Source organism: Rhinoraja longicauda, chromosome 5, assembly GCF_053455715.1.
Source record: "Rhinoraja longicauda isolate Sanriku21f chromosome 5, sRhiLon1.1, whole genome shotgun sequence".
In the NCBI taxonomy this organism is placed as follows: Eukaryota; Metazoa; Chordata; class Chondrichthyes; order Rajiformes; family Arhynchobatidae; genus Rhinoraja; species Rhinoraja longicauda.
In genome coordinates this window covers 24,792,956-24,816,932 of record NC_135957.1, presented here as the reverse complement: position 1 = coordinate 24,816,932, position 23,977 = coordinate 24,792,956, and the positions used below count along the sequence as shown (strand labels likewise).

Sequence of the window (23,977 nt, the reverse complement as noted above, 5' to 3'; positions counted from 1 at the left end):
TCAACTGTCCCATATTAGCCAGGAGATCCCGTATTTTGGGCTAAATTGGTTTGTCCCATACGGGACCGCCCTTGTCCCGTATTAGGCCTGGACGGCGCTGTAGGCCCAGACACTGTAGGCCCGGACAGTGTAGGCCCGGGCGCCACCTATCGGAGATTGCGTAGCAACCCGCCTCTCGGCCCGGGCAGCTGCCATTGGTGGAGCGGGAGCACGTGACCACTGGCTGGGTGAGGTCACGTGGGGCGCGGGGCGGTGACGTCACCTTGTCCCTTATATGGGAGTGAGAAGGTTGGCAACCCTATCAACAGTGGTCACTGGTTGTAAAGGTTGCTTCCATTGAGAAGAGAATGTGGAGACAAATAAAGATGGGGAGATGGCAGCTTCCATTGCATTTCAACAATCTGTCAATAGAGAGCAGCTGGTGGCAGTCCCCAGCATCATTCATACTCACCATGCCAGCCAATGTGCAGCCCTGAGCTCCTCATCTCAGCTCTGGGCTTGGCCCAACTGACACTGGTCTTTGGAGGCACCCTCTTTAACCAGAAACATAGATGCTTCATTGCTGGAAGAGCTCCAGTGGAAGGCAGGGATCCGTTTTGGGTTCATGCTTAAAATACAAAGGGGGGGGGGGGGGTACAAACCCATGACATAATTGCTCTTTGTCATAACAGATATTTACCTGTGCACAATACTGCATGTGTACAGTATTGTGAGAAGCATATTATATTATCTACACAGATATCCCACATTGAGACCATTAATTTGTTATGGCATCTTTAGCCCTCACAGCTCCGATGACTTGGATTCTATGTTGATGTCCAGAGCTGTAAAATATGTGCAGATTGGTAAATTAATTGGCCATCGAAAATGGCCTTGGTAGATAGGTGACTGGTGAAATCTGCAAGTAATTAAGGGGAATGTGGAGAGAATAAAATGAATTGGTGTAGGATTAGTGTTAAATGGGTAATGATCAGTTTAGACTAATTGTGCTGAAGGGCCTGTTTCCAAGCTATTTAACTATATGACAATATCTCACTAACTGCTGTCAATACATGTCATGATTCCTGTAGATGGGCTATTGCATGCTAGCCAATCGTAGTGCTTGTTAGTAGTAGTCCCGCCTAGTACGTGCTTTATAATATTAAGAACTCGCCTACGTCAGGCAGTAGATGTAGCAGCTCGGAGCTGTAATGTAAGTGTAATGTAAGGTCCTATGATGTAAGTGCTTCAATAAAATGATGCGTTGTATATTAGCGTGTACTTAAGCACTTTATTACAATTCCCAAGAAATAACTTAGCTTATCTGTCTGTCTGTCGCTTATGTTTGTGCCGTAGTTGTTCCTTTGTGCGTTTGTTTCTTTGTGCGGTTTCCATCCAGGAAAAAAGGTACACAATCTACTCGCCATTCTCACCATTCCCCCGTGGTCTGAATAAATCCACTGTTGTTACTTTTAAAAAACAATTTACCTAATAAACTTTAATATGCGCTCACCCCACCCCTGGGAGGACCCGCACCCATCCCGGCGTGCCCCGCGCCTGACCCACCCATGGTGCAGCGCAGCGGCTGAGGGCCCAACACGGTCCAACAAGATGGCCATCGCTGCTGTTTGTTCCCGACCGCTGCAGGAGAAGTTTCGGGTCCATGGCTCCCTCTGCCCGACGCGATGGACGCCCGGGGCCAACGTGAGTGCCTCCCTCTACCCTTTCCTGTCCCCCCTTTCCCGCCCACGACCCCGGGGGACGCTCCCCGCCCGGCAATGGGTCCACGGATCGGAAGGCTTGCTGGGTCAGGCACGGCCCCAGGGGCCACTCCCCGCCCGGCAACGGGTCCACGGAGAGCTTTCCACCCAATGGTTGCAGTCCCAAACCTCTCCTGCATTGGTCCAGCACCCCCCCCACTCCACTCCACCCCCCCTCAACCCCCCTTATCCCCCCCTCCTCCCTTCCCCCCTTCCCCACCCACTCGATCTCCCCTGAACCCCCCTTATCGATACCCCGAGAACCCCCCTTACCCCTCCCCTCACCCACTCCATCCCCCCTCAACCCCCATCCTCCCCTCCCCCTCACCCACTCCATCCCTCCTCAACCCCCACTATCACCCCTCCCTCAGCCACGCCCGCAGCAATGATTTGCACCCAGCGGGTGCACACCCGTCTAGTTAATTTGTAACTAAAACTGCTCTTTGTATAATACACACAAAATGCTGGATTAACTCAGCAGGTCAGGCAGCATCTCTGGAGAGAAGGGTGAAAATTTTCGGGTCGAGACCCTTCTTCTTTGGATCTCTTTCTATAGATCTCCTTTGCACTCTCTAAAGCCTATGCATCTTTCCTAAAGTATAGTGAAAATCAGAACTCTGCTTTTGGATGACTAAATTTTTAGGTACTGACATGATTAAAAATTGTCAAGAGAAAAGAGTAGTATTTTGTCAAAAAGATGAGTTGCCTCCGTGCCCTAGATATTACTCATCTGATTTCCTTTGCTGACATGGTGTGATCTACACTTCAAGAACATGTAGTTTGTTAGATCTTTAGCTGTGATTGTTCTTTTCACTCTCAAGTTCTAACCTTCATCACAGTGGGGAATGACAATTGATGGCATCTGGTTTGTATGAATGTTTGTGCTCACTGTTTGGTGTGTTACTGGCAGTGAGATTTTGCTCTCAGTAAATTGTAGCAGCTGATCTCAACCAGAAAGACACTTCCAATGATGTGGCAATGTTTGTGTCAGAAATTTCCCCATGACCAACCTTCACCATCACAGGTTGCAGGGGATAAAGGGATAAAAAAGACTCGGAAACAAGACCACAGTGACAGTATTGCTGACATAATGTTAAAAATGACTGACGCATTTTATATAAATGTATCCATTTCACAAATTGGCAGAAGCAGCTTAGCAGGTCAGAGGCCTTGGTGATGATCGGTTTCCAATTGACAGGACTGCAGAATTGAAGTGTCAGCTCAAAGTATTGCATTGTTTGGTCAATTAAATTGCTGGCAGGAGAATGAAGATCTCAGAATATCCTAATTTCTTTGAGGTCCATCATTTGAATGCCGAAGACAAGATAGGCGTATGCACCCATATTCATCCAGCAGGGCTGAATGGATGATCCATCATGGATTCCAGCTATGATCCTGCTTTGGAAGTCAATTTTAAAGGAATTTGATTTTGGGTGATCTCAATAAATAGTTAAAGCACTGGATGTAATAAAGGTTATGAAACAATATTGGGGGTAGGGTACTGACATGGATAGAAAATTGGTTGACAGACAGAAAGCAAAGAGTGGGGATAAATGGGTCCCTTTCGGAATGGCAGGCAGTGACCAGTGGGGTACCGCAAGGTTCGGTGCTGGGACCCCAGCTATTTACGATATACATTAATGACTTAGACGAAGGGATTAAAAGTACCATTAGCAAATTTGCAGATGATACTAAGTTGGGGGGTAGTGTGAATTGTGAGGAAGATGCAATAAGGCTGCAGGGTGACTTGGACAGGTTGTGTGAGTGGGCGGATACATGGCAGATGCAGTTTAATGTAGATAAGTGTGAGGTTATTCACTTTGGAAGCAAGAATAGAAAGTCAGATTATTATCTGAATGGTGTCAAGTTAGGAGGAGGGGGAGTTCAATGAGATCTGGGTGTCCTAGTGCATCAGTCAATGAAAGGAAGCATGCAGGTACAGCAGGCAGTGAAGAAAGCCAATGGAATGTTGGCCTTCGTAACAAGAGGAGTTGAGTATAGGAGCAAAGAGGTCCTTCTACAGTTGTACCGGGCCCTGGTGAGACCGCACCTGGAGTACTGTGTGCAGTTTTGGTCTCCAAATTTGAGGAAGGATATTCTTGCTATGGAGGGCGTGCAGCGTAGGTTCACTAGGTTAATTCCCGGAATGGCGGGACTGTCGTATGTTGAAAGGCTGGAGCGATTGGGCTTGTATACACTGGAATTTAGAAGGATGAGGGGGGATCTTATTGAAACATATAAGATAATTAGGGGATTGGACACATTAGAGGCAGGAAACATGTTCCCAATGTTGGGGGAGTCCAGAACAAGGGGCCACAGTTTAAGAATAAGGGGTAGGCCATTTAGAACGGAGATGAGGAAGAACTTTTTCAGTCAGAGGGTGGTGAAGGTGTGGAATTCTCTGCCTCAGAAGGCAGTGGAGGCCAGTTCGTTGGATGCTTTCAAGAGAGAGCTGGATAGAGCTCTTAAGGATAGCGGAGTGAGGGGGTATGGGGAGAAGGCAGGAACGGGGTACTGATTGAGAGTGATCAGCCATGATCGCATTGAATGGCGGTGCTGGCTCGAAGGGCTGAATGGCCTACTCCTGCACCTATTGTCTATTGTCTATTGTCTAATATAAGATAATATTCTAAAGATCCAGCCACATCTCTGCCAAGCTAATCCAGTACTTTTACGAGATACTCATTTATAATATGGGCACTTACTCTGACAATGTGGATAGTTCCCTGTCAAAAAGCATTATAAATCCAATCTAGCCAATCACTGCTCAATCACTCATGATATCTCTCAATCTTCAACAAAGTGAAGGAAGGTTCCTTCAATAGTGCTATTAACGACTTTCACCAAGACATTTGGTACCAGATCACTCAACCTTATTGAAATACACCAAAGAGCTGAGCTCTAGATAGGTGAGAACAAATGCTCTTGATTTCAGGGTAATGACTAACTGAGTGTAGCATCAATAAGCACTAAAAGTTTGAAGTTGCGTGAAAACACTCCACTGAATGGAGTCATACCACATGCAAAAGAAAATGATTTATGGATTTTGATTACCCATCTCAGTTTCCGGACTTGCTGATGGAGTTCTTCAGGGCGATGTCCTAAGCCTAAGCATTTTCAACTCCATCATAAGTAGAAACAAGGAATTACAGATGCTGGTTTACAAAAAAAAGTAACAAAGTACTGGAGTAACTCAATGAGCCAGACAGCAAAGTCTGAAGAAGAGTCCAGACCTGAAATGTCACCCCATCATGTTCTCCAACGATGCTGCCTGACCTGCTGTGTTACTCCAGCACTTGTCTTATTTTTCCTTCATCAATAACCTCTCTTCCACTGAGGTCAGAGTAGAATGTTTACTAATTGGAAAACGTTCAGTTTTATCTGTAACTTCTCAAAAATAAATGACAGGGTATGCAACAAATTTCTTGCCTCCTGACATCCCAGAGCCTTTTCACCATCCAACAAAGGCACAAGTTAAAAGCATGAGAGCATACCCACCGTTTACCCAGAAGGAGTGCAGTCCGAACACTCTAAAACACTATCCAAGACAAAACAGTCTGCTTCATTGCCATGCTAATCCATCCATCATAGTGAACATTCATTCTCTTCTGCCACCACACCTTGACTGCAGTGTGCCATTTACAAAATGTACTGCCTTTACTTAACCAGGCCATTCTGAGAGCACCACCAAAATACAAACTGCCGAGAAACCTGCAAGTGGTGGTATTCCTCTCCTGGTAGGGCCACCATCCTGACTTGGAAATATATCAACATTACTCATCATTGCTAGGTATAAATACTGAATCTCCCCCTATCCAACAGCTCTTTGAAAGTACTGAAGAACTACAATTGTCAAGGCAATTTTGGATAGGCAATAACAATATGCATGCCTTGCTTTGCCTGCATCCCCAAAACGGTACTGAATGGCTTTGGATGGGACGGGAGACATGCCAGGGAGAGTGTAAAGGTATGGGAAGAGGATAAAACTGTTTCAAAGTATTTAAAAATAAAGGTAAGAAAAGGTCATTGTAATATTGTCTTTTTCCAGAAAAGAACCACCATTATAGAGTCCTTGTGGTGTGCTTGGATATGCAGGGAATGGAGGAGTATGGACCACGTGAAGGAAGAGTACATTAGTTTAACTTGGCATCATGTTCGGCACGAGCATTGTGGGTTGAAGGGCCAGTTCCTGTGCTGCATTGCTCTGTTACTTTCCAGCTAGACTCAATCCTATAGTGGAATATACATCAGTGCTTCGAAGATATCGAATGTGGGAAATGGGTGATAAAACCTGTTTAAAGCCAAAAATCAGAGGAGCACTCAGCATTTGAGGCGACATTTTTAGGGAGAAAAACAAATTCAATGTTTCAGATTATAGGATCCTTCATTAAATCAGTGCCTCAAATGTTTTCTGTGTTTCACAGTTGCAGCATCAGCAGTTTTGCTCTGTCTCTTTTACGTTGCATTAAATATACCTTGCATTAATCAGAATATAATTCATTTCAATTCAGTTTTCCCACAAAGATATGCAACGAGAAAGAAAAGAAAAATAACATTATGTATGGGAGGTGGGAGGTGGGACAATAGAATGGGGTATAGACAGACAATTAAATGTTTGCGGACTTGACTCCAGGATGGTAAGTTCCCTCTCTGGTGCCAGAATCAAGGATGAAGGAAGTGCATAGACAACCATGGTTATGGTATATGTTGCTATCCTGAAGTGTAGGCAGAAAGAGATATTGAGTTCTGCAGGCAGAATTTAGGAAGCTTGGGAAAAGGTTAAAATGCAGAACCTTAAAGCTAATAATTGCAGAATTACAATCAGTGTTTATTGGTGAGTGTAGGAACACGAAGGTGATGTACTGAATGTTTGATTGGAGAGATGGTGCAGAAAGGAAGGTTTTCGGTTCTTGAGGAGTTGGGTCTGGTTCTGGGAGAGATGCCAAAAAGGTTGTACCTCCCCTGGAACTTACCAATAACCTCACATGGGGGAATGCTCCTGTTGCTGGGAAATGTTTAAAGGATATGGCAGGAAGATGGGAATCTGATAGAATCGGAAATGAGAAAGGTTTAATCTTGAGATGGAGACTAAAGTTCGGGTGTGGGGTATTTGGGAAGGCAAGGGAAAAGATAATAGTAAAGGGCAAAGTGAAGTTAAAGTGTATTTTCCCTCTCCAAGAGATAATAAAAACCATAGTATATCGGGAAGGGACAGAGCAGACAAGCTTAATGATGCCCCAGCAAATGGAGTAAGAGAAATGATGACATAAAATTAAAGGCAAAGAAGGTAAAGGGCAGACCATTCATAATAGATTAGGTCAGCATAAAGATTTTGCTTGAGTCAGTGAAAGGTGAAATAATTAAATTTGGTTTGCTGAGTATATGTGAATGTGCAGATGGTGGTAAATAAGTTGCATGAGTTAGCCACAGAGAATTTGATGTACTGATAACAGAAACTTGGCTCAAAAAGGGGAAGGACATATACATTAAATATTATTGTATACAAAGATGGAAACTGTTTGGTTAAAGCTAAGAAACAGCAGAGGGAATATTATACTGCTGCACTTATTCTATAGGTCCCCACTGAGTGCGACAGATATAAAGGCACAAATATACAGGGAAATTACAGAGAAGCTAAAAAACTAAAAGATTATTATAAAGGACTTTAATGGGGGACGTTATTATACCAATGTAAATTGGGTTAGCAATAATGTTAGGGGTATGACAAGGGTGAAGGGGGTGCCCGGAATACTTTTGTTGAGCAGTCTGTAACTGGAAAACAAAATAACGTACTCTGAATCTCGTTATGATAAATGAGGGTATCAAGTGCGCCAAGGTATGGTAGGGGAATGCTCAGAAGATGTATCATAACATCATAAGTTTTAGATTAGCTTTAGTATTGCTGTTTCACTATGCTGCACAAAGTGAATCTGCCCCCAGTGTGCATCGCTCAACAAATGCATGTCTGCCTCTGTTTAGTGATTAAAATAGTAGCTGAATATGATTAACAGATGAACTCTGTTGTATCCATGGTAATCTTAGGCCAGCTACAGGATCTGGAACATCTTACTGCCAGGACATTCAATCTCATATTATTCAGAAATAATTCTTTTTTTCCTTTCTCTTGTCACTGATATTGCATGTGTAAGGCACTGAGTTATAGCACTGATGTTGTATTTTGTAGAACAATGTTTACATTAGTAAAATTACCTGACCTATGCCTGGTCTGAAAGGACATTTTCATCACCTCCACCGTGTATCCAATTACTAACTGCTGCAATGTGAATACAGCCTCAAACAAGTTATTAATGAGAGTGGATTTGACAATAGACAATAGGTGCAGGAGTAGGCCATTCGGCCCTTTGAGCCAGCACCGCCATTCAATGTGATCATGGCTGATCATTCTCAATCAGTACCCCGTTCCTGCCTTCTCCCCATACCCACTGACTCCGCTATCCTTAAGAGCTCTATCTAGCTCTCTCTAGAATGCATTCAGAGAATTGGCTTCCACTGCCTTCTGAGGCAGAGAATTCCACATTCACAACTCTCTGACTGAAAAAGTTTTTCCTCATCTCAATAGACAATAGGTGCAGGAGGAGGCCATTCGGCCCTTCGAGCCAGTACCGCCATTCAATGTGATCTTGGCTGATTATTCTCAATCAGTACCCCGTTCCTGCCTTCTCCCCATACCCCCTGACTCTGCTAGCCTTAAGAGCTCTATCTAGCTCTCTCTTGAATGCATTCAGAGAATTGGCCTCCACTGCCTTCTGAGGCAGAGAATTCCACAGATTCACAACTCTCTGACTGAAAAGGTTTTTCCTCATCTCAGTTCTAAATGGCCTACCCCTTATTCTTAAACTGTGGCCCCTTGTTCTGGACTCCCCCAACATTGGGAACATGTTTCCTGCCTCTAACGTGTCCAACCCCTTAATAATCTTATATGTTTCAATAAGATCCCCTCTCATCCTTTGTATACAAATTCCAGTGTATACAAGCCTAGTCACTCCAGTCTTTCAACATATGACAGTCCCGCCATTCCGGGAATTAACCTAGTAAACCTACGCTGCACGCCCTCAATAGCAAGAATATCCTTCCTCAAATTTGGAGACCAAAACTGCACACAGTACTCCAGGTGCGGTCTCACTAGGGCCCTGTGCAACTGCAGAAGGACCTCTTTGCTCCTATACTCAACTCCTCTTGTTACGAAGGCCAACATTCCATTGGCTTTCTTCACTGTCTGCTGTACCTGCATGCTTCCTTTCAGTGACTGATGCACTAGGACACCCATATCTCGTTGTACGTCCCCTTTTCCTAACTTGACACCATTCAGATAATACTCTGCCTTCCTATTCTTACCACCAAAGTGGATAACCTCACACTTATCCACATTAAACTGCATCTGCCATGCATCCGCCCACTCACACAATCTGTCCAAGTCATCCTGCAACCTTATAGCATCTTCCTCACAGTTCACACTGCCCCCCAGCTTTGTGTCATCTGCAAATTTGCTAATGTTACTTTTAATCCCTCATCCAAGTCATTAATGTATATTGTAAATAGCTGCGGTCCCAGCACCGAGCCTTACAGTACCCCACTAGTCACTGCCTGCCATTCTGAAAGGAACCCATTTATCCCCACTCTTTGCTTTCTGTCTGCCAACCAATTTTCTATCCATGTCAGTACCCTACCCCCAATACCATGTGCTCTAATTTTGCCCACTAATCTCCTATGTGGGACCTTGTCAAAGGCTTTCTGAAAGTCGAGGTACACCACATCCACCGGCTCTCCCCTGTCAATTTTCCTAGTTACATCCTCAAAGAATTCCAGAAGATTAGTCAAGCATGATTTTCCCTTTGTAAATCCATGCTGACTCGGAACGATCCTGTTACTACTATCCAAATGCTCCACAATTTCATCTTTTATAATTGACTCCAGCATCTTCCCCACCACTGATGTAAGACTAACTGGTCTATAATTTCCCGTTTTCTCTCTTCCTCCTTTCTTAAAAAGTGGGACAACATTAGCTACCCTCCAATCCACAGGAACTGATCCTGAATCTATAGAACATTGGAAAATGATCTCCAATGCGTCCACAATTTCTAGCGCCACTTCCTTAAGTACCCTGGGATGCAGACCATCAGGCCCTGGGGATTTATCGGCCTTCAGTCCCATCAGTCCACCCATCACCAGTTCCTCCATCACCCTAGGATCTCTGTCCACTAGAACATCTGGGAGATTGCTTGTATCTTCCTTAGTGAAGACAGATCCAAAGTCCCGGTTCAACTCGTCTGCGATTTCCTTGTTCCCTATAATAAATTCCCCTGCTTCTGTCTTCAAGGGACCCACATTTGCCTTGACTATTCTTTTCCTCTTTACATACCTAAAAAAGCTTTTACTATCCTCCTTTATATTATTGGCTAGTTTACCCTCGAACCTCATCTTTTCTCCCCGTATTGCCTTTTAGTTATCTTCTGTTGCTCTTTTAAAGAGTCCCAATCCTCTGGCTTCCCACTCTTCTTTGCTTTGTTGTACGTCTTCTCTTTTATTTTTATGCTGTCCTTGACTTCCCTTGTCAGCCACGGGTGCCTCTTACTCCCCTTAGAATCTTTCCTCCTCTTTGGGATAAATTGATCTTGCAACTTCTGCATTATTCCCAGGAATACCTGCCATTGCTGTTCCACCATCTTCCCTGCTAAGGCCTCCTTCCAGTCAATTCTGGCCAACTGCTGCCTCATGCCTCTGTAATCCCCTTTGCTATACTGTAATACTGACATTTCTGATTTTTCCTTCTCCCTCTCAATTTGTAGAATAAAACTCAGTTTTGGTCTCCTAATCTGAGGAAAGATGTTCTTGCCTTAGAGGGAGTACAGAGAAGGTTCACTAGATTGATCTCTGGGATGGCAGGACTTTCATATGAAGAAAGACTGGATAGACTAGGCTTGTACTCGCTGGAATTTAGAAGACTGAGGGGGGATCTTATAGAAACATATAAAATTCTTAAGGGGTTGGAGAGGCTAGATGCGGGAAGATTGTTCCCGATGTTGGGGGAGTCCAGAACCAGGGGTCACAGCTTAAGGATAAGGGGGAAGTCTTTTAGGACCGAGATGAGAAAACATTTCTTCACACAGAGAGTGGTGAGTCTGTGGAATTCTCTGCCACAGAAGGTAGTTGAGGCCAGTTCATTGGCTATATTTAAGAGGGAGTTAGATGTGGCCCTTTTTGCTAAAGGGATCAGGGGGTATGGAGAGAAGGCAGGTACAGGTTACTGAGCTGGATGATCAACCATGATCATATTGAATGGTGGTGCAGGCTCGAAGGGCCAAATGGCCTACTCCTGCACCTATTTTCTATGTTTCTATGTTTCTATGTTTATCATATTGTGATCACTGCCTCCTAATGGCTCTTTTACCTCGAGTCCCCTTATCAGATTTGTACAAAAGCATATTTGTAACTTGGTGACGATTAACAATCTAACTTTGAGAAACCACAGATAGCTGATATGAGGATGCCTTCTCTCTTTCTGATAATTTGCTGTCCCATTATTTAAAAACTCCAATGTTCTGGCATCTGGCTCCCCAAGTGATGTTTCCAATGCACCCTTTGAATTCACGGAGCCTCATTACCCATGCTCCCTTGAAACTTATCAGGTTCACTGGAAAACTAATGGTTCTACTGTCTATCATCTTAAAAAACAAAATGAATTAAATGTGCATTAAGGTATTAAAAATGATAATATTCAATACCATGGACGTCAGTCTGTCAGCCTGGCGCCATCAAACTGCTGAATGTGCTTGATTAACAGTTTTACTTGAGTTGTTTCAAGTGATGAGAACATGAAACTTGCACCACAGGATGAACAGTAAAGGTGTAACTTGCCCGTTTCCTTGTAATTACAGGTAAGACAGAAGTAGAAAGTGATACAGACAGGCTAGTGGAATACTGGTGGGAGGAGGTTTGGGAAAGAGCATAAACAACAGCACTAAACAGTTGAGTAAAAAAGGAATAGGAGGCATTAGTCTTAATGAAACACACATGCAGTGGGATGATTGAGATTAAACACAAAATCTGGATTGAGAACAGTTTGATTTAAGAAGTTTATTATCATCCTGGTCACAGCAGTTAGCATTTTTCAGTGTCGCTACCTTTGGAGTTTCAACAGGCCCTCCACACTTTCTCTTTCTCAGGTGTATTTCTCTAGTTTATACTAGCTATGCTTTCCAGAACTAAGGTTATCTTAATGGCTGTTCACTCCTTTGCAGCCTGTCAGAAAGAAAAAAATAATTACATGACTGCATTCCCAAATCCATGCTCCCTTAAGGTGTGTTTCAACATTTAAATTCCTGGTTTAAATTCCTGGTAAGCCTTGCCTAACTCCATTGTGGTGATTGTGCGTCTGCAATGTACCTATGTTCTTTCCTATTCCTACCTTGAAATTGATGTTCCAAAAATTTGAATCTGTAAATTACATTGTACAATATTTTTGTATAAACTTTTAGCTCCATTCATTGTAACCTCCAATTTCTAATTTTACTGTAACTAATAGCTTCCCCTTATCTGCTTTTCCCATTGACAGGAATAGTGTCATTACACATCAGTATTATCCATCATGTAATTGAATGACTGAAACTGCACATGGCGAAAGTCAGTAGGAAAACTGACCCGTTTTCCAAACTTTTGTTAATATGCAGCCCAATATTTTACTTGCCTTATCCAAAATCTATAATGCAATATCATGCTATTGCCTTTGCAGATATGTCTACAAATTGGCCATAATTCTGCATTGCTGCTTCATTTAGCATTTAGCTTAATTCCTTGCTATGATACCACAGAATTGTATGCAGAAGGATTTGGTGCTGCTAGGATGAAAATTGCATGCTGAGCCTGGTAATCCGTCATTTAATACTGAGGCACACTTCATGTAGTCTTGGTGATCCAAACCAGTGAAACTATTGAACACTTTAAAAATGTTAAATCAAGGAATGGGAAAACATTCAGTCATTCTTCAGACGTCGGAAATTTCATTGGCTATTGAAAGTGAGGTATGGTCTGCCATAATGCTATTAACATGTGTCTGTAGTGTGTGATACTTACTTTACTTACTGTTTTAGTCTGTGCATTAATTTATATTGGCTCTCCTATTTTGTATAAGTAACATGTAACTGCTGCTTTAATACATTCAACTCCTGGTAATCGCAATTTAAAATTTGAATAGTACAAAAAATATACTGGGCAGTCTATGGACAGAAATGGGAAAATTAACTTTTCCCATTTTGGCAAGCTGGTCTGTCAGTTTTAGATTACAATTTACCAGTAATACTCAATATAATTCCAGGCATTTTAACATCACAGCCATAAAGGTAGTTTTGATGGTTATTTGCCACTTGTGATACAGAGACATATGTGAAACCTTTCAATAAGGAGTAAGTAAACAAATAAGTCAAAAGTAAATCATTTGAAGGTTAACGCCCCCCTTATAAGATGATATCTGATCTATAGTTACAAAGTAACATGGGAACAACTTATTTTAGACCAAACCTCGAAAGACTGGTATTTTATCTTATATCCTGACATGAACCAAGAAAAAAAACTGGCTTGTATTCCATGCTCGTGCTAATGTGCAACTCGATATTTTACTTGCCTTTTTCTAATATCTATAATGCCATATTCAACTGCTGCATTTGCAGATGCATCTGCATGTTAAATAAGCGTTTTTTAACTATGTCTGTTGCCATCTCATTGGTTCAGGTTCCAAATGTTGGTACATATGTAGACACAAGATACAAATGCGAGACCGAAAAGTCTTGAAAGTATAGTGTCTTTGGAAATATTTCAAATGATCACAGAAATTGAAGACGTTAGTCAAAAACAAGAAGGATGCATGGGACAGGTATTGGCAGCTGGGATCAAGTGCATCCCTGGAGGAGTTTCAGGAACTAAGGAGTAAATTAAAAAAGGAAATCAGAAGGACAAAAAGGGGCCAGGAGATACCTCTGGTGGGTAGCTTTAAGGACAATCCCAAAATATTTTATAAATACATAAGAGGGAAAAGGGTAACTAGAGAGAGAGTGGGACCACCGCTCAGGAATTAAAGCGGTCACCTCTGTGTGGAGCCACAGGAGATGGGCAAGGTCCTAAATTAGTATTTCTCCTCTGTATTTACCGAGGAGAAAGACAGTAGGACGGAGGAAATTGGAGCAGTCACTGGAAGTGTCTTGAGAGCAGTCAGGCTTACTGTTGAAGTACTGAAGGTACTGTCATGTTTGAAGGTAGACAAATCTCCAGGACATTGCGGGAGCCCTGGTTGAAATTTACGAGTCATCCTTAAATACAGGAGGGGTGCCGAAAAACTGGACGATGGCAAATGTTCTACCTCTTTTCAAGAAAGGCTGCAGGGAAAATGCTGGGATAGGCCGGTGAGCTATTTCAAGGACATAGGTTCAAGAGATCTTCATTCAGTCAAAGAAGAATGAAAAGGAGCTGAAGAATCTCGAGGAAGAAACCGAGGAAGAATCTCGAGGAAGAAATGAGGAATGAGCTGTTTTGGAGTGAACACATCACCATGCGGAACTGGAAAGTCCGCTCTCCTGAAAGATCTCGAGGTAGAACGGAGTGGCATGGAGCTCCTCCACAGACAAATGAGCCACAACCAAGTCCAATTTAGGTGATTGGACCAATTATACCTATCCTACTGACCGACCCCTTATAAACTATACCCTGGAATCCAGAGGGCAGGGAAGAGAGGAAACTATGGGTATGATTCTAGACCCTCTTGTTTGTCTCTAGAAATAAAGCCCATTGATCAATTGAGTAATCTGTGGAAAGAGAAGCAGTTAACTTATCGAGACTTCCTTTTTTTAATAACTTAAGAGCCCACTATTAATGCTACCATGGACAAGGTTCAACCAATATGAGCCTTAAAATTTGAATAGTGGATGGGGAATCTGATGTAATATTATGTTAAAATTGGTTAAGGAGTTCAATTTTATTAATTTTGGCGAATGAAAAGGTTACTGTGTATCTACAATCTATGCTGAAGTATTGGACGAAGAAAAAGAAAAATGTACTCCAGACACTCAAGATGAAAAGCTTATTAGCTTTCAGATATTGATCAAATTGATGTTGCCCTTTCTAAAATAACTATGAATATCCTCTTGTATGGGTTCTGTGATTAAAATGTAATTGTAATTCATCGAGATAAAATACTTCACCTTCATGAAATGTATCTGCTAATGAACTTCCTGAGTCTTTGAAGCAGATTGAATGTTTTCATTAGTATTAATGCAATTCATAACATTTGCCAGATATTAAGTTTGCTATTCAGTGCTGTCGGCATCCTGAAAGGTAGTTTGTAAATGAATAATGCATTAAGCCTTGAAAATATTGAATTTATGCTATTTTGCCATTTCTATGATGCAATGGAAAACTTATTGGCAAGACAGCGATGTGAAATTTTCATTTTACTTGTTTGATGTAGGAGAGTTTTATGCAGAACTTATTAAGAAGCAATATAGCCCTATCATAAAATAGGCTCACCATTAAATAAACAAAAACATATGGATGACGTACTGTTATTCTCCAAGACCAAGCATAAAGATGGCATCTTAAAAAGCTGAAAAAAACAGCAATAAAATAGGATAGAGAATTAAATGTTGAAGTTGTTTGAAGAATTAAGAGTATTAATGCTAGTCTAATAGGAAAAACAGAAAAATAAAATTGGAATAGTGACAACTCATTTTGTTCAGGTTTGCATTAGAGCAAAACTTCTCGTATCATCAACATATATTGGTTAAATACTTTTTGGTATTGTATACGTACACTCTGCAATAGTTCCTTAGGATGGTTTGCATGATATCAATTTTGGAGGCTTTCTTTATTCTTGGTGTGGGTGTAGCCTAATTTGTGAACTACTTTCTTGTTTGAGTCAAAATATTATGGATTTATTGAAAACCAGAATTTACAGAAAAATAAATTTGGAAAATTTCAGTTTTTCCAAAAAATTTCCAGCATGTCAGGGCACATCAGCGTGAAGAGAATGGGGTAATGTTTCATGATGAAGAATTGGGAAAGCTGTTAATCTACAGGAAGGGTGGAGATGGGGGGTTTATCTGATGGGTTAAAACTGGGGTGAACATGGGGGATACGCTGTAAACAAGGTTATCTGGTCAATGAGTGAATGGGAGCAGTTAAGAGAATACGAACATAGACAAAAGAATGTAGGAGGTGCGGAATACAGAGCAGGGAGACGTGGCCGACAGGTCAGGCTGGGCATGTCTTCCCCTTCCAGAGGGGGGAAAAAGGACGAAAAAGTAGATGAAAAAAGACAAACCAGCTGAGCCAATATCACAGATCACACAATATTCAGAAGGCTGTAACATGCTCAGGCTGAAGATGAGATGCTTACATTGGGCATTGTAACAATGCAGGAGGCCACAGACATAGGTCAGAATAGGAGTGGGGTGGAGAACTAAATCCACCCACAACCTCACCCTCAATATTGATGGTTTCCCAGTATCCACCTCCCCTCACATCCGGAATCTTGGAATCATCTTTGATCAAACCCTCTCCTTCGACAAACACATCAAACACATCACCAAGACAGCCTTCTTCCACCTCAAAAACATCGCCCGTCTCCGTCCGTCCCTCTCCTCCACAGCTGCAGAAACCCTCATCCACGCCTTCATCACCTCCCGTCTGGACTACTGCAACAGCCTCCACTATGGTTCACCCTTAAAAATCATCAATAAACTCCAATACATCCAGAACTCCGCTGCCCGTCTACTCACCCACTCCCCGATCCGTGACCACATCACCCCCGTCCTTTACAAGCTCCACTGGCTCCCCATCCCCCAGAGAATCCAGTACAAAATCCTCCTCATGACCTACAAAGCCCTCCATAACCTGGCCCCATACTACCTGACTGACCTCCTCCACAGACACACTCCCACCCGTACCCTCCGCTCTGCTGCTGCTAACCTCCTGTCCCCCCCCATCCGGACCAAACTCAGATCCTGGGGGGACAGGGCTTTCTCCATCGCTGCTCCCACACTCTGGAACTCACTACCTCAGACCATCAGAGATTCCTCCTCACTCACCACATTCAAAACATCACTGGAGTCTCACTTGTTCAGCACTGCCTTCAACCACTGACCGTCACCTCACCTTATTTTTCCTTTTCTGTTCGTTTACTTATTTATCTTCTTTTTTTTCCCTATGTTTTAGTAAACCCTGTAAAGCGTCTTTGAGTGTTTAGAAAAGCGCTATACAAATGTAATGCATTATTATTAATGCATTATTAACTAAAGCAGCAGGAAAAGTAGGGTCACTCTGTGGACTAAATATTTACGTTTTATAATATAGTCACCCAATCTATGGCCCTTTTCTCCAATGCAGAGGAGAACACTTTGTGAACACTGAATGAAGTGTATGGGTCTGACCAGCTAAGTATATCTAACATTTTTTTTGTTACGGATTCAAGTCCAAATCCAAGGATAAAAGTAGAGTCACTAACCTGAAATGCTTCAGGGAAAGACAAAGTGCTGGTGTAATTGAGTGAGTTAGACAGCATCTCTGGAGAACATGGATAGGCGATGTCCTAGGTTGGGCCCCTTCTTCAGACTGATTGTAGCAGGGAGGAAAAAGCTGAAAGAGGTGTTGATTGGCAAGTGTTAAATGAATGCAGATAGTTGGGCAAGAGCCAGAGATTAATAGACAAAGAGTATTCAGTAAGGATAGAAGAGGCATGAAATGTGAAGATCGTGTAAGGAATATAGGTGGAATGGGAAAGGGAGAAATGGTGGCTCATCTAGGTGGGGCCCTGGGAAGAGTGATGATGAAAAAGGGGGGGGTGGAGGGGGTCTCCACCCCCCCCCCCCAACAGGACAATCAGCCTGAAGCAGGGTCCTGACCCAAAAGGTCACATATCCATGTTCTCCAGAGATGCTGCCTGACCTGCTGAGTTACTCCAGCAGTTGGTGTGTTATTTTTGTAAACCAGCATCTCCAGTTCCTTATGTCTAAGTGATACTTCAGGGCGCCACCAAAGTAGTTTTACATTGTTGGAGTGCAATGTTTCAGAACAGGTTGGGGGCCCTGGTCTGAAATTCAAGTATGCCCCAGAGCTATTAAAAGTAGGGAAATATTATAAAGAACATCATTTTTTTTTTAACCAAATAATCCCAAATCATCTTTTGGGTGAAACTTTGCCAGGTACAAATCAATCTTCATTTTTCCTGCACATCATTCACAGTGGCGATTGCAATGCAAAATAGATGCATTTAATGAGCTGCACTCTGATCAGCGATAATGGATGATCTTAATGAAGCAACTTGCATTTTTTAACTTTCTCATGCATCCACAGGCAAAACATTATGTGGTACTGACTGCAAATATACAATAGACAATAGGTGCAGGAGGAGGCCATTCGGCCCTTCGAGCCAGCACCGCCATTCAATGTGATCATGGCTGATCATTCTCAATCAGTACCCCGTTCCTGCCTTCTCCCCGTACCCCCTGACTCCGCTAACCTTGAATGCATTCAGAGAATTGGCCTCCACTGCCTTCTGAGGCAGAGAATTCCACAGATTCACAACTCTCTGACTGAAAAAGTTTTTCCTCATCTCAGTTCTAAATGGCCTACCCCTTATTCTTAAACTGTGGCCCATTGTTCTGGACTCCCCCAACATTGGGAACATGTTTCCTGCCTCTAACGTGTCCAACCCCTTAATAATCTTATACGTTTCGATAAGATCTCCTCTCATCCTTCTAAATTCCAGGGTTTTTATTCACAAAATGCTGGAGTAACTCAGCAGGTCAGGCAGCATCTCGGGAGAGAAGGAATGGGTGACGTTTCGGGTCGAGACCCTTCTTCAGACCTAATAAAAACCTTCGATTTGTACCAGCATCTGCAGTTATCTTCTTATACTTCTAAATTCCAGTGTATACAAGCCTAGTCGCTCCAGTCTTTCAACATATGATAGTCCTGCCATTCCGGGAATTAACCTAGTAAACCTACGCTGCACGCCCTCAATAGCAAGAATATCCTTCCTCAAATTTGGAGACCAAAACTGCACACAGTACTCCAGGTGCGGTCTCACTAGGGCCCTGTGCAACTGCAGAAGGACCTCTTTGCTCCTATACTCAACTCCTCTTGTTATGATGGCCAACATACCATTGGCTTTCTTCACTGCCTGCTGTACCTGCATGCTTCCTTTCAGTGACTGATGCACTAGGACACCCAGATCTTGTTGTGCGTCCCCTGTTCCTAACTAGACACCATTCAGATAATACTCTGCCTTCCTATTCTTACCACCAAAGTGGATAACCTCACACATCCACATTAAACTGCATCTGCCATGCATCCGCCCACTCACACAACCTGTCCAAGTCACCCTGCAACCTCATAGCATCTTCCTCTCAGTTCACACTACCACCCAGCTTTGTATCATCTGCAAATTTGCTAATGGCACTTTTAATCCCTTCATCCAAGTCGTTAATGTATATTGTAAATAGCTGCGGTCCCAGCACCGAGCCTTGCGGTACCCCACTAGTTACTGCCTGTCATTCTGAAAGGGACCCATTTATCCCCACTCTTTGCTTTCTGTCTGTCAACCAATTTTCTATCCATGTCAGTACCCTACCTCCAATACCATGTGCTCTAATTTTGCCCACTAATCTCCAATGCGGAACCTTGTCAAAGGCTTTCTGAAAGTCAAGGTACACCACATCCACCGGCTCTCCCCTGTCAATTTTCCTAGTTACATCCTCAAAGAATTCCAGAAGATTAGTCAAGCATGATTTCCCCTTCGTAAATCCATGCTGACTCGGAACAATCCTGTTACTACTATCCAAATGCTCCGCAATTTCATCTTTTATAATTGACTCCAGCATCTTCCCCACCACTGATGTCAGACTAACTGGTCTATAATTTCCCGTTTTCTCTCTCCCTCCTTTCTTAAAAAGTGGGACAACATTAGCTACCCTCCAATCCACAGGAACTGATCCTGAATCTATCGAACATTGGAAAATGATCACCATTGCGTCCACAATTTCTAGCGCCACCTCCTTAAGTACTCTGCATGAACAGCAAAGAATCATAATTCTAACTAGCTTTTTCTTGCAAGGATTAGTTGTTAGAATCATTGTGTCATTACAATGAGGCCATTCTGTCCACTGAGCCCAAGCTAAGCATTTTTAAGAACATTTTGACCTTTTTCCTTCTTTTTTTTCTCTAATCCTGTGTTTACTTTATCTTTTGTTCACTTACTCACACACTCACATTTTAATCCTCTGTCTAACCCTCATGTATCCTACTTTTACACAGAGCATCAGAACTACTTTGGAACTGATGAATGCTTGGGACCTGTGGCTGTCAGCATCCGGAGGGAGAAGCTAGATGAATCAAAGGAGAAGGAAGGATTGCAGTACAACTATCGTGTAGCTTTCCGAACAAGTGAGGTGAGCTTTTGTTGTTGATGTTCTGTGCTTTGTTATCAAAGCAGGCTTCTGACAAATTGACTGGAAATTGTTAAATATTGGGCATAACCCTGAAATATGACTTAAGCCATGAAATTATTCATGTGCCTTATATAGAGTCATAGAGTCCTACAGCACAGAAAGAGGCCCTTCGGCCCATCGTGTCCGCGCCGCCCGTTACCAAACACAGTCTAATTTTAATCCCATTTTCCCGCATTTGGACCGTAGCCCTGAATGTTGTAGCATTTCAAGTGCCCATCCAAATGCCTCTTAAACGTTGTGAGTGTTCCCGCCTCCACCACCACCCCAGGCAGCGAGTTCCAGACTCCAACCACCCTCTGGGTGAAAAAGTTCCTTCTCACATCCCCCCGAAACCTCCCTCCCCTTACCCTGTATCTATGTCCCCTCGTTGTTGAACCTTCCACCAGTGGAAGAAGTTCCCCGCCATCTACCTTATCTATGCCCCTCATGATCTTGTACACCTCGATCATGTCCCCTCTCAGCCTTCTCTGCTCCAGGGAAAACAACCCCAGGAAATATCTTTCTTGTATTTTCAGCTTTTACATGCAACTAAGGTTTGGTACAATTTGGGCATGGTTAAAGGTATTTTTATCTTCTCTGAAGTGATTTGTTGGGTTATTTGCATGACAGGTTTCCCAGCTCTAAAAATGTAAGCCCAGATCTTTGTCACGCAGCAGCAGCAATTTTTTTGTTTTGACATGTAGTATAAAAATATATTTCTAAATTGTATTTTTCTGTGCAAGAATAGTTGTGCTTTGCAATAAATTGCTCTTTGCAGTTCAGAAATCTTTAAATGTTAGCTTGATGCTGATGTTCCATTTGTAAGTTTTTCTGAATATTCCCATTTTTCCCAGCTTTCAGAATATTCCCATTTTTCTTACTATTTTTATTGGTTTAATTGACTTTTTGATCAATACCACTATTTTTATTACCAATAAATGCCAACTATGGCAAGACAGGCTGGGCTGGGATGGCGAGTATCTTTTTGTCCAAATTTTGGTTAATTCTAGCTATGATTGGTGACCTCCGTTTGCCTGTTTGTCCATATCAGCTTCTAGACGGGTGTCGGGAATTCTTTCCAGTTGGCTGAAATGAAATCTCTCCTCTCCAGAAATGCTGCCTGTCCCGTGGAGTTACTCCAGCATTTTGTGTCTAACTTTGGTGTAAACCAGTATCTGTAGTTCCTTACTACACATAAAATCTATTTGTGTTCCCATTAGGTATTGTATGACTTCATGAAAGTTTCTTCATACACTGTAGAAGGACTGACTGCCATAATTTACAACAAACAATTTTAAAGGACCCCCTTAAATTTCGATTCTCCTATGAAGTGCAACTCCAGGCAAAACCCTGGGTGCCATACAATCCCAGTAGGATTCCAGAGAAGATGCAGCAGCTGAGCATTAATTTATGTTGAGTACTCTGCTGCTTTCTTTGATGTTTTGGCACCAAATTTGGCAAATGGCCATCTAATTCTTCACCCAGTGCACAAATGATATCCTAATCTTCAGAGCGTGCTGCAGTTCCTTAATGCAGTAAAATTTGATAATCCAGTACCCTTGGGATTTTGGTGGTGGACTAGCTGACTAACTGGATGTTACATCTACTATTAACCAAATACATTTTTATTTCACTTTATTTTAGCATGTTATGCAGTGGTATAATTAATTTTCCAGTGAATCAGATGAGTTGAAAGGGACTGGGAAATAGCGGCAGGTTAGTTTCAGGTTGACCCTCAATGTTTCGAGTCCAGGCTCCACCTGGTCGTAATCTCAATACCAGCCCTGAGCTGCAGTCCACGTATGCCTTTCAGATCTAGAACTCGCACTCTAGACTAACAAATGAGCCAGCTACTCGACTATAAGGATTTCTGAACAATGGGATGGCAGATTATCAGAGTTTACATTATAATTGAAATATTCATGTACAGCAATGACTACGTTTTTTTGTCTAACCAATCCACTCCTGCGATAATATCACACTAGAAAATTGATCAGAATTCTGAATTGTGAAGGCAAGCTACACTTTGCACTCCCCATCACCCGACCCTATTCTCAACCTCGCGCAAGATGAACGAGATTGCTGCTCTTTTTCTTTTAACTTGACTAGAATAGGCTGGCAAATTACTTCCTGTGAAAGACTGGAATTCAAATCAGAATCTTGCCTGCGATTTGGATAAAGCTACTGTTGCTGTCAGTGTTCTAACATTGCACTGTTTCTGTCAACACTATTTTAATAGGTTTGTAACGCAATTAGTATTCTGTACTAAATATGACCTAAAGAAACTAGTTAGCTTGACTCAACAATGATTGTTCCTGTGATTAAAAGATATTTAATTGGCTAAAACATTTTCTGCATGAATAATGGCAACAGAAATTCCAAGTCAGCACGAATTTGTACTGTTGGTTCCGCAAATTAGTCTCTGGAGACATGCTAAAGTAGCTTGCTAAGTTTTTCTATGTTCTGTTTCTTGGTTCCCTACTCCCAGTGAAATTTGTTCTTGTCAAAGTGAAGATGGCACTTAAAGAATATTCCCATTTTAGGAGGAGTAAGGCATCATGCTGGTTTCACTGTGGCTGATCTGTATCTCATCTGCTTCCCTTATGCAATTTCTGTATCCCTTGATTTCCTTACTGCCTAAAATCTGCCAACGTCAGCTTTGAACAGACTCAGTAACAACATACACAGCTTGCTGAGGTATAGAATTTCAAAGATTTATAAACCTTTGAGTAAAGAAATATCAGTCCTAAATATCCAACCTCTTATGCTGAGACTGCCTGTCAGTTCTAGCTAAAGGAAATAGCCTCTCAGCATCTATGCTGTCAGAATGTTGTATGCCAATGATAGATCATCTCTCATTCTTGTAAATTCCAGAGTATATGCCAATCTTACTTAGTCTCTCGTAGGCCAACTCGTCATCCAAGGAATCAATGAAGTGAATGTAATCCTTTCTTGGATATGGAGATCAAAAGTGCATACAAGACTCAAGCGACGGTCTCTTCGGCGATTGTGTAATTGAAGCAAAAGATCAGATTTTTCCCTACAAAAATATTTTCTTAGAAGCTTCCACTGTAGTATTAAAGTAATTCACCATTTTTCCTCAAACTATTTGTTTGGTTCTGTGGTAAAACTTATCCCAGCATTTGACTTACAACGTTATTGACATTGAATACACAGTTTCTGTTGTTCCTCTCATTAGGTTTCTGACACACCAGGGGAATGCAATTTTTGATGCGTGCCCAAGTTTTGTCATGTACTAGCCCGAGTGTACCCATTGGGCCCAAACCTCTGGGTGCATTGGTCTAGCGCCCCCTCCTCTCCCACTGTCCCCCTTTCACACCACCCCCCCCCCCTCAACCCCCCTTATCCATTAAAAGCAATCTCAGTGAAAATCATGTTTTTTCTTCAAAATAATGGTGTATTTTTTTGCATTGGTCTAGCACTCCCCCCTCAACACCCCTCCTCCATTCAACCTCTCCTCACCCACTCCATTCTCCCTCAACCCCCCTTATCCATTTTTTAAAAATAAAACAAATCTCAATGAAAATCATGTTTTTTCTTTAAAATAAATGGTGTTTTTTTCACATTGGTCTAGCCCCCACTCACCCACTCCATCCCCACTCAACCCCCTCCTACCCTCAACCCCCACTCACCCACCCCAACCCCTCTCCCACCCCCCTCCTCCCCCCCTCTCCCCTCTCCTCCCCCCCCTCCCCCACTCACCCCTCCATCCCCCCTCAACCCCCT

General features: G+C 42.5%; 1 protein-coding gene across 8 annotated transcripts in view; it reads left to right on the top strand.

Moving 5' to 3' along the window:
* Positions 1–23,977, top strand: part of LOC144593494 (signal-induced proliferation-associated 1-like protein 2) — a 389,226-nt gene that overhangs the window by 124,354 nt on the left and 240,895 nt on the right. For all 8 annotated transcript variants that reach the window (XM_078399153.1, XM_078399151.1, XM_078399145.1 and 5 more), the window contains one exon: positions 20,058–20,191. In XM_078399153.1, coding sequence (XP_078255279.1) covers positions 20,058–20,191 — 134 coding nt within the window. The remainder of the gene's footprint in view (positions 1–20,057; positions 20,192–23,977) is intronic.